At 38.6% G+C, this 11,345-nt stretch overlaps 1 protein-coding gene across 1 annotated transcript; it reads right to left on the reverse strand.

Annotated features, from left to right (window-relative positions):
* Positions 1 to 1,596: 1,596 nt before the first annotated feature.
* LOC307142999 (single-strand selective monofunctional uracil DNA glycosylase-like) lies at positions 1,597 to 10,959 on the reverse strand. Its single transcript, XM_079844242.1, has 3 exons — positions 10,903 to 10,959; positions 8,626 to 8,917; positions 1,597 to 2,808 (listed from the first exon to the last, which is right to left on the reverse strand). Exons 1-3 carry the CDS (start codon positions 10,926 to 10,928, stop codon positions 2,281 to 2,283), a joined length of 846 nt encoding a protein of 281 aa, XP_079700368.1. The 5' UTR covers positions 10,929 to 10,959; the 3' UTR covers positions 1,597 to 2,280.
* Positions 10,960 to 11,345: the final 386 nt, after the last annotated feature.

Raw genomic sequence — 11,345 nt, forward strand, 5'->3', positions numbered from 1 at the left:
TGCTCCCAACTTTGTGGGAACAGTCTGGGGATGGCCTCTTCCTGTTCCAACATGACTGCGCCCCAGTGCACAAAGGTCCATAACGGTCCATAGAGACATTGATGAGTGAGTTTGGTGTGGAGGAACTTGACTGGCCTGCAGAGTCCTGACCTCAACCCGATAGAACACCTTTGGGATGAATTAGAGCGGAGACTGCGAGCCAGGCCATCTCGTCCAACATCAGTGCCTGACCTCACAAATGTGCTTCTAGAAGAATGGTCAGAAATTCCCATAAACACACTCCTAAACCTTGTGGAAAGCCTTCCCAGAAGAGTTGAAGCTGTTATAGCTGCAAAAACAAGACTCGATACTAAACCCTACGGATTAAGAACTTTTGGCAATATAGTGCATTTTCATGTCTGATACTCGGTGACTTGACGGTATACCCTGTCAGAAATAAAAGTCCAGTGGCGAGGAATTTGCTTCTTTTAATATTGCATACAACATGATAAATTTTTTCCCAGTATTTTCTGGAATCGAGTGTAAACAGCCAACACTGTCTGCAGGGTGCTAGTGCACACAGGGCCTGAGTTACACTGAGTTACTTTTTTTTGGGGGGGGGGGGGGGTTATTACAGCTCACATATACTTACATGTTTATCACTTTTAGCAGTGTTTTATGTAACTACAAAAGGTTTCCTGTAAAATGACACCAACATTTTGTATTAAGACCACTGTATGTGGGTATGGGAAGCTTTTCAATTTGGGTAGGCCAAATTCAGGCGGAAATCCCCAAAAATGGTCCCAGAGCTTAAGTGGTTAACAAAGTGCCTATTAATGATTGATTAACTAGAATGATACATGTGTTTAATGATACAATTGATTATGGGTATAATAGTTACAAAAATTATATCTAAATCATTAAAAAGTATTATTATAAGTTGCTGCATTGTTATAAGACAGACGCTTTAGTCTTTAAAAACCATTTGCTATGTAGTGACAAAAAGTAGAAAAAGGGGGAGTGACTTTATTGCATCAGAGGTGTGTCACTTTGCTCACAGCTGATTGGTTGAATTTTAGTTTAAGATGTTTTATCCAGCACATAACCTGCCCCGGAGCAGGTTAGCCATGGAGTGTAAGTTACTATGGAGATGAACACTGCTAAAAAGACACTTTAATGGTACCTAAAACACAGGATTGGCACAAACTATGCTTAAACATATCTGGCTAGCCAGCTAAACCGGCTTCATTGTATAGGCCTCTGGCCTAAAACTGAATATGCACAAATGAATCACAATCTTGGGCAACAATTGACAGATCGATCGACAGATTTTTTTCCATTATTTTTCTGATTATCTATATTTTGCCTTCTGATTGTATTGTACTTGAGCACTACATTTAAAAAAAAAAATGTGAAGGTATTTTTTTCTCTGGTTTAAACTGAAAAACAACATATTTATTAAAGGCAAAAAGAAAGAAGCTTCTCAATTCACATCAGACATGATGAATATATTTGTTTTCATTTGACACTTTGATGAACAGATGAACACAAAATTATAGGATGGTGATGAACTAGAGGTAGAATTTATTGCCATCACCTACACATTTGACTCGACATTAAAGGTTAACCACACAGAATTAAATTACAATCTTGAGCAAAAAATTAGATTAAACTCAATACAAACATCCTCCTGAACTCACTGTGGGTTAGTTAGTGTGTTATAATTAAAGACTTGTGTACAGTATGTACAGTAGTTAAGACAAATTTGATCATGTACATTTGTAATTATTAGTTTTACATGGAATTGTTTAACCCATCGATTTATTGCGATTAATTGCATCAACGTGTGTGTGTGTGTAGACACACACATACTTATATATACAGTACACACATACATATATACAGTATATATATATATAAATATATATATACTTACATAAACACAAACTTTTATGTTAGATGTGATTAATTGCGATTAATCAATTTGACAGCACTAAACAACAATAAAAACACATTTAAAATAAACAAAAAACACATATTTGTGAAACTTTACATCTTAACATACAAAAGAACTTAAAAAAATGGCCATCAAAAATTCTAGACATATATATATATATATATATACATACACAAACACACTGATAAATATTACACAAAAAGAAAAAAAAATAGTGATAAATAACATCTGTTACCTCTTCCATCGATGTCTCGTTGCATTAAGCCATTTAAAATGGAAATAGTAAGGTTCAAAAGCATTCCTTGGTGAATTTTAAAATGCGTATGAGGTACTAGCTGTCATCATCATCTGGTAAGCAAATTTAACACGCCCAGATTATTTAGTTTATCTCGAGCTATGTTTGCCCATCCTTTATTAGCCAGTGGGTTTCTAGGGGACGGATGCATGATCCCCTCCACCCTCACTGTGATGCCTGCTTCTGAAAGTGCCCGTCGGGCGCGTTGCTCAGCAAGCTTGCCCACTCCGATCACCATTGAGACGCCCAGTGCAGTGACTACCTGACAAAGAGCGCTATCGCAACAGGACAAAAGGGCATCACGCTCCGCAGCCAGGAGTTCAGGTGGGGTGAGGTTCTTGCCAGACTCACTCATGAAGATGAGAGGGCACAAGTTGTGCACAAAACAGTGGCGGAAGAAGTTGTGAGGTTCACCGCAGAGCTCTTGGAAGAAGCCCCAGAAACGGGCTCCGCTCACTTCACTCTGAGTGCAGTCGAGGCCCGTGATTCGTCGCTTCGGGTGCTCATCTGCTGGATGGCCGACTGCTCCAGTGATCTTCAGCCAATTGCGAACTGCTTTCACCTCGCCAAACGGAACCTTGTTAAGGAACAAAGAGATTGAGAGTGATTTGCATTCTTTTATAAATTGAAGAATTCCTTCTCCAGGAACTAACATTATACCAGCATCCAGGGCTTGACATTATATTTTTTGCTCACCTGCCAATGTGGCTAGTGGTGTTCCAAAGTTACTAGCCACAATTTTGACATCGATACCATAGGGAAAATGTGCCATATAGATATTTATAATACTAACTCATAATTTGGCAGCAGGAATATTAGGCTGCTGTCACTTTAAGACCTGACGCACGGATCCATTATACTGTTACACAAGCGTTTTCGTTCTCTGTTTATGTTCACTTAAAACCTTATGTTTACGTGAATACTCGCCAAGACCGACATTTTGACATGTGAATTTGACCGTTTAAGCTCAATAAGCAGCAAAACATAACTAAATTTTTAGCTCTTTATGTGCGCAAACTTGGGTGCAAGCACAAAATCTGCAGGAATGAGTAAAATTATGTGCAATTCGTACAATCCCACTGTGAAATTCAAGCCACAGCAACAATTTTCATCTGGAGCAAATGAAGCGAGTGAGTTAGGGGAGGCGGGTGTTGATGTCAAGCCCTGTTAGTGTGTATTTTCAGCAAATGAGTCCCTCAAAAAAATTGCTAGCCACAGTTTCCATCAAAATACCAAAGTTGCTACAGTTATTGTTGCTTTTTTAAAACCATAAAAAATTTTGAAATCTCATGCAAACGGTGTAATCTTACAATAAATAGTACATGGGTCTTCAACCGGGGGTCCGCGACCCCTAAGAGGTCTGCAGCGGTACTGCATGGGGTCCGCCAATTAATATTTGATCACAATTAATTTTTTGATAAAGAAAATAATATGGGGAATAAACATCACAAAGTCAAATTCAGATATAAGCACCCTGAAACAAAAGCAGAGCACCCCCTGCTGATTCTATAACAGTATAATATTATTGGCGAAACAGATTTGGCAAGCATTGCGTTTGAGTTTGCGCCCTGGAGTACCTGAAATGTTCCATTTACAGAGTGTTTTGCAGCGGTGAGAAATGTAGCCAATCATAGACATGCTTGATGATCACTGGAACGCAATGGCCAATCAGAGGTGTTTAAGTTAGAATACACTCACCGCTCAAAACGCCGGAGTTTTTATTCAGTGCTGAGCTCTGCTTGATCTCGTGAATTCTCTCATTAAAAATGACACGATGTAAGTCAGAGATTCATTATTCAGTGTAGACAACTTTACTGATTTTGATGGAACGCTGTGAGATTGCGAACTGAGATGAGTGACAGCTTAATTGTGATTGTAAGGTGAGCGCTCTTTCGAGGCTATATATCTATAATCCATTGAATAAAAGTGTTGTTTTTCGTCTACTTATAGACGAAAATGCGTGATTTGTGATTATGCGTGATTCACTCACTCTCGAAATTGCAATTGTCAGTGATAACTGGCACAGGACAAAAATATGTCATGTCAAAATAAATACGGGATGTAAATGCAGACTAATATTAAAAAATATTCCTATCTATCTATCTATCTATCTATCTATCTATCTATCTATCTATCTATCTATCTATCTATCTATCTATCTATCTATCTATCTATCTATCTATCTGTCTAATAGCCTATTGATTTGATTCTTAATTGTCCATCTCACAGTAAAATTAAAATGTTGTTTTAGTAAACTTTAAACTAAAGTTTAAAGCTACGCACCAAATTTTTGGGACTTTATCTTATTCCCCGTATCCCCCAGAGTTAGATAAGTCCATACATACCATTCTCATCTCCGTGCGTGCCATAACTCTGTCTGACGCACCCACCGCTAGCCTAGCTTAGCAAAAAGACTGGAGATAAACGGCTCCATCTAGCCTAGTGCTCAATAAGTGACAAAATAACGCCAACATTTTCCTATTTACATGTTGTGATGTGTATAGTTACATCGTGCACTAAGACCGACGGAAAATTAAAAGTTGTGATTCTCTAGACCGATATGGCTATTCTCTCATTCCTGCGTAATAATCAAGGAACTAATGAAAATAGTCCCCAGCACGCTCCCTTTGCAAGCAGGTTTGTCACGTTGGTTATGTTGACGGAAGTTAGTCTATTTTCAGGCGCTGCGTAATATCATTGCGCCTGCTTTACCCATGGTAAGGCCGCAAAGTTCCTTGATTACTACGCAGGAATGAGAGTATAGTTCCTAGCCATATCGGTCTAGAAAATAGCAACTTTTAATTTTTAAATTTCAAACACAGCCTGACGGTTTCTATAGCAAACAGAGCTTCTAACGGCAGCTGCAGTGACGCCATGACCTTATCAATCAGCGATTGTCTCTATTATTTAGAAGGCAGGACCCATTTGCCATATTACGTGTTGCACTTTCTTCTTTATCTTTCTTTATTCATAATATGAATTCAGTTTCAAATACCCAAATGTGTGGTCTTTACACTTGACCACTAGTCTACTTTCATGATGTATTTGCTGTATTAAATATGTTAATAAATTACAATTTTTAAATAATTACATATTAGGACATTTAAGTAGTTTTTAATGAACTTACATTTTCAAAAACAATACTGGTGTGCCTCTTGAGACACAAAAAAATGGCACTGACATATTTTAAGATTGCTTTCAGTAAAAACAGCTCAAACATGTATTTTAGTTTGAGACTAACTCAAGCATTGTCTGTGAAACCAGGGGTTTATGTTTTACAACCAAATTATATTTAATATCTAATTCCTTTAACTTATAGTGGAATGTTTTCCTCAACATCCCGTGATTTTAGGGCATGTGAGTTCCTGAACATGAAGCATGATGGTATACACTAAGCTGTATTAGAGATAGTGTGTGTTTAGTGTGTGTTAGGTGAACCAAGCTTTGATGCTTTAAGACCTGGGACAGTCTTGCCTTGCGTATTTCCTTTGCATGCATGCACTCTCAAATGGACAAGACTGCAAGGGTGGGTATTTGGAAAGGCTCTTTGTATATCTTTATTCTTTGCAATAACTAAAGTAACTGTGGTACTATGGTCACAAATGCAGATGCGGCTGATATTGGTGCAGCCACTACCATAGAAGCTCTTATGTGTTTTGTCTGCTTTTGTAAGTTCTATGACTTTGGTAGTGTTACAGTCTGCAACTTATCAAAAACACCCCAGAGGAGTGACTGTCTTTCTGGCATTTTAAACATTCCCAACTGGGCCAAGCGTTGCATCAACCACCTTTCCCATGTCCATCTGTACATATAATCCATTATGGTAAAGAGATTTGGTTTAAGATAAATGGCTCCAGATCGAGAATCAAACCTAGACTACTTAATTAAATTAGGGCATTTTTCCACTGTGTCTCGGCATGGCTCGGCTCGGTTTGCTTTTCCACTGCAGTAGTACCGCTTCAAGTGGGTGGAATTACGTTGTAGTTGCGCCGCCTCTACTGCTGCGACATCATCGTAAACGCGACACAAAAACAAAAAAACACGCGAAACAGGAGCAATGGAGCCTATCGAAGGAAAGTTTGTGCAAGTCATGCGAACGATACTGCCTTGGCTGTTACTGCTAGCGGGTTTGGTGTCGCAAATCCAATGACGCTAGTAGTGACGATTCTCTCTGACCAATCAGTGATCTGTAGTGTTTACATGTGTATTGTACCATTTTGTACTGCTATTTAGGACCTGATCCTGTCTGTTTGTGAATAAATAAAGTGATAGTTAATCTAAAACAAAAACCAAAAAAATCATTTACGCATGTTGTTCCAAACAACAGTACAATTTCTTTCTTCTGCAAAGCACAAAAGATACACAAGAGGGACAAAAGTATTGGGACACCCCTCCAAATAATTGAATTCAGCTGTTCCAATCACTTCCATGGCCCCAGGTGTATAAAATCAAGCAGCTAGGCATGCAGACCCTTCTACAAACATTTGTGAAAGAATGGGTCGCTCTCAGGAGCTCAGTGAGTTCAAGCATGGTACCGTGATAGGTTACCACCTGTGCAATAAGTCCATTTGTGAAAATTCCTCACTACTAAATATTCCACGCTCAACTGTTAGTATTATAACAAAGTGGAAGCAATTGGAACAACAGCAACTCAGCCACGAAGTGGTAGGCCACGTAAAATCACAGAGCGGGGTCAGCGCATGCTGAGGCACACAGAGCGCAGAAGAAGTCGCCAACTTTCTGCAGAGTCAATAGCTACTGACCTCCAAACTTCGTGTGGCCTTCAGATTAGCTCAAGAACAGTGCGTAGAGAGCTTCAAGGAATGGGTTTCCATGGCCGAGCAGCTCATCCAAGCCTTACATCACCAAGTGCAATGCAAAGCGTGGGATGCAGTGGTGTAAAGCACGCCGCCACTGGACTCTAGAGCAGTGGAGACGTGTTTTCTGGAGTGACCAATCACGCTTCTCTGTCTGGTAATCCGATGGATGACTCTGGGTTTGGCGGTTGCCAGGAGAACGGTACTTGTCTGACTGCATTGTGCCAAGTGTAAAGTTTGGTGGAGGGGGGATTATGGTGCGGGGTTGTTTTTCAGGGGTTAGGCTTGACCCCTTAGCTCCAGTGACAGTAACTCTTAATGCTTCAGCATACCAAGACATTTTGGACAATTTCATGCTCCTAAATTTGTGGGAACAGTTTGGGGATGGCCCCTTCCTGTTCCAATGACTGCGCTCTAGTGCACAAAGCAAGGTCCATAAAGACATGGATGAGCGAATTTGGGGTGGAGTAACTTGACTGGCCTGCACAGACCTGACCTCAACCCAGTGTTACGTCTATGACGTATTGTATGCTGTGTATGTTCCTGTGTCCTCTCTGACAGGATTGGCCCAAGGCTTAACGAGTGACCGTCGATGGTTGGACCAGAGATGAGGCCTGGACTATAAATTCCTCCAAGTCTCCCTGGAGGGCGCTCTCACTTTTTTGCTCTCGCCTTTTACCTGTTTGCACTCTCTTTGTTACTTGTCATGATCGCTGCTGTGTGTCTCTCTCCTTGATCCTTATTGCTCATGTGTTAGCCTTGGTGTTCAGCTTTAGTAAAAATGCTGTTAAAGTAAGTTACAGAGTGCTGTTAACCATTGTGAGAGCTTTATGTCCTGAGCGTCCATGTCCCATGAACCTGTTTGTAAATCACATGTGAAGCTGTAGGGGGTGAGTGCATTATTTATTTTTGTAGGCCACTTGGCCACCACCCTTTTCTCCTGTTTTGTTGGATAGATAGGGAGGTAGGTTATGTTGTTGTATCTTGGTTTCTTTATTTTGATGCACAGGGAAGTTAGTTTATTAATGGGAAGTTAGAGCGTTGTTTGTTTATTATTTTGGCATTTGCTCACCCCTGATCATTTGCTTCAGTTCTTTTGTTTACTTATTTTGTTTTTGGTTGGTGTTCTCCAATGGCTGCCGCACAAAAGAACTGATCAGAAAGATCTAAGAAACTGAGAAAATAAAATGAGTACTTGAACAGCCATTTTGTGTTGTGTCATTTATGTTGCGGTCCTGACCTAGACCGGGGCCGTAACACCAGTGACTTTCAATGTATTGACAAAACTATATTGTAATTTTAGAGCACTTTACCATGTTTTTTTTTTTCTTCTCACATATTCAATGAAGTTTACATTATTGATTCCGTTATTTTTCTGTCTATTACTGCTTTGAAACAATCTGCATTGTATAAAGTGCTATATAAATATAGGTGCCTTGACTTAAATAATGAAAACAACATGGAAATAAGCAAATAACTGCAGAATTGTCATTGTGAATGTGTAATTAAGGCTTAATTTCATTACTGAGCAAACTTGGATATTGTGAAATGAGAATAAAGAATGAAAATCTTCTGACCCCGGTTTGTGCCATGCCAAACGGCCCTGGGTTCATGCCCAGAAACAGAACGGTCTGCCCTTCCTGACAGTACGTCTCCACGTAGCATCGGTGTGTGTCCCAGGCGTACTCAATAGGGTTGTACGTGTATCGCACCGGTTTTCCAAACGACAGTGTCCGTAACCTTGCATTCAGCTCCAGTTCAGCCTGCAGGAACCTCGAAGCAACTGTAGAGCTATTAAAAAGACAGTCAGCAGCTGGACCGGGAAGACTGGTGGGATCTTTTCCCTGAGATGCATCTCCATTTTCCAACCTACAAATGAAAAAAATTCATTAATAACCAGCTCAGTTTAAACAGATTGTTGCATGGCTATTGCAAACATGAACTTCATTGAAATAAATAAAATCATATCCATGAACGCTTGTTGCAAGACCCTTAATAAGGTGGGACATTTTTTGGGAATGGACATAACTTGTAACCAGTGCTGTGTACATTACTTACTAAATGTAGTCGGTTACCATTTCCAAATTACATGTCAAAAATTGTAGTTTGTAACATAATCCATTACATTACACATTTAAGGTAATATAATCTGACTACTTTTTAGGTTACTTTTAGATTACTTTTGAACTCATTTTTCACAGGATAAATTAAGAGGATAATCTGTACCATATTGATTTAAAAATACATAGATAATGAAAATATATGTCATTCTTTGTTATCAATGTGCATTAGAAGTGCATTAAATATTACATTACGTCAGGGTTTCCCAGTCTGGGTTTTGTGAGTTTAATGAAAAGCTATTAATTAAATCATAAAAAAATGACAATTAAAGGGATAGTTCATCCAAAAATGAAAATTACCCCATGATTTACTCACCCTCAAGCCATCCTAGGTGTATATGACATTCTTCTTAAATTAAGACAAATACAGTTATATTAAATTATATTTAAAACAAATGCCAAAGTGAAAATTGAAAGTATATACATGATGATGTCATTCTGATGTCATCACTATAAAGAGTAATATTAAAAAATATCGTTCAAGCTTTATAATGGCAGTGAATGGCAGCCCAAAATTTGAAGCCCAAAAAAGTGTATCATCATAAACGTACACTATACGGCTCCAGGGGGTAAATAAAGACTTTCTGAAGTGAAGCAATGCATTTGTGTAAGAAAAATATCCATATTTAACACATTATAAAGTAATATATCTAGCTTCCGTCCGTATTTAAGCTACGAAAAAAGTGTAACTGCCGCGAATTATGATGTTGGATGTAGCGCAAGCGTTATGAACTGCGAGAGGCGTTACACTTTATGCGCAAGTTGAATACGGAAGGCGGTCTTGAAGAACCTAGATATTTTACTTTATAAGATGAAATGAAGAATTTCATATAAACCTGTCATATAAAAATGAAAATTATCCCATGGTTTACTCACCCTCAGGCCATGGTAAGTAAACCATGTGGTAATTTTCATTTTTGGGTGAACAATCCCTTAAAGTAACATAAAAAAAACATGAATTTAAAGGTGCTGAATTTTTTTGAATGTACTAAAGCATAAAACAGCATAATATGTTTGCAGATATTTAGGAAACATGCTAAGTTCACATACACAGAAATGCAATGCTACAGTTGTGTCTGTTTTTGTTTTGTCTGTGTGATACTGCCCACTGCAAATTTACCCAATAATTTACTGCCATTGTGAGAATAACATGCAATCAGTAAAAAAGTACCTGTAGTCTGATTATGAGCATTTTATAATGTAATATCATTTAATTACAAGTACTTACATTTTGGAATCTGATTACGTAATCAGTAACTGCTTGTAACCACAGTAACCGTGAATAGTTCATTTTGGTTATGAACTGCTCTATTAAATCTGATCTGCATTATCCTAAACTGCATTACTATATTTGTAAGCTAATTAAATGAAATTATATTATGGGGAAGTCAATCTGTACTTCAATGTAGCCTACTACAATTATTATATAGGTAATAGTAGGCTAGAGGTTTTTAATGCCACACACAAACTTCAAATGTTGCCGCACAGAGTAACGTTAGTATTACTGCTACAGTATAACTTCTGTTTGACTGGTTTAGTTAGTAACAGTGCTTGAGTTTCTTGTGCTATGAAAAACATGACTTCTGGCGATCCGTGGCTGACCTCAGTCTTTTTTCCATTGAATAAGATTTCGTGGAGCCAACTCCAATTTATATATTGACATAACATCTTACAAACACGCCCTTTATAACAGTGCGCATTAGATCTAATTTAATCGCGTATTTTGTGGTTTACCTCTCAATATCTGGCTGTGAGTGCATTTTCCCAAATGGTTTTCCGGCAACAAAAACACGATGGAACCGCGTTGCATACTGGGATCTTCTTCTTCTTAGGTTTTATTGGGGGTTTGCAAAGCAGCTTTGTGTTGCATTACCGCCCATAGTGACTTACCGCCAGCCGTATTTTTTTACGGTCTATGCCGCCAGCAACTGTCATTCTTCTTCTTCTTCTTCTTCTTCTTCTTCTTTGGGTTTTAACGGCAGCTTGTAGGCTATCCTTGACGTTGCATTACTGCCATCTTCTGATTCTAGATATTTGCTTCATATTCATAATTTAGTCATCATATTCTTGTTATTTGTCCCGTTTTAGTCAGAAAGCAAATCAAATATTTAATTCCTTGTTCACTCCTACTGCAGTCCATTATACTCTTTACTCCATGTCTTGTTAGTTAGTCCTAT

This window comes from Gobio gobio (genome assembly GCF_949357685.1).
Source record: "Gobio gobio genome assembly, chromosome: 19".
NCBI classification, from domain to species: domain Eukaryota; kingdom Metazoa; phylum Chordata; class Actinopteri; order Cypriniformes; family Gobionidae; genus Gobio; species Gobio gobio.

Coding starts and splice junctions, on each gene's coding strand:
- LOC307142999 (XM_079844242.1), bottom strand. CDS start 10,928: ATGCACTCACAGCCAGATATTGAGAG. Junction 8,918..10,902: donor TCACAGCCAGATATTGAGAG/GTAAACCACAAA, acceptor TTTCATTTGTAG/GTTGGAAAATGGAGATGCAT. Junction 2,809..8,625: donor TTGGCATGGCACAAACCGGG/GTCAGAAGATTT, acceptor TTCCTTAACAAG/GTTCCGTTTGGCGAGGTGAA.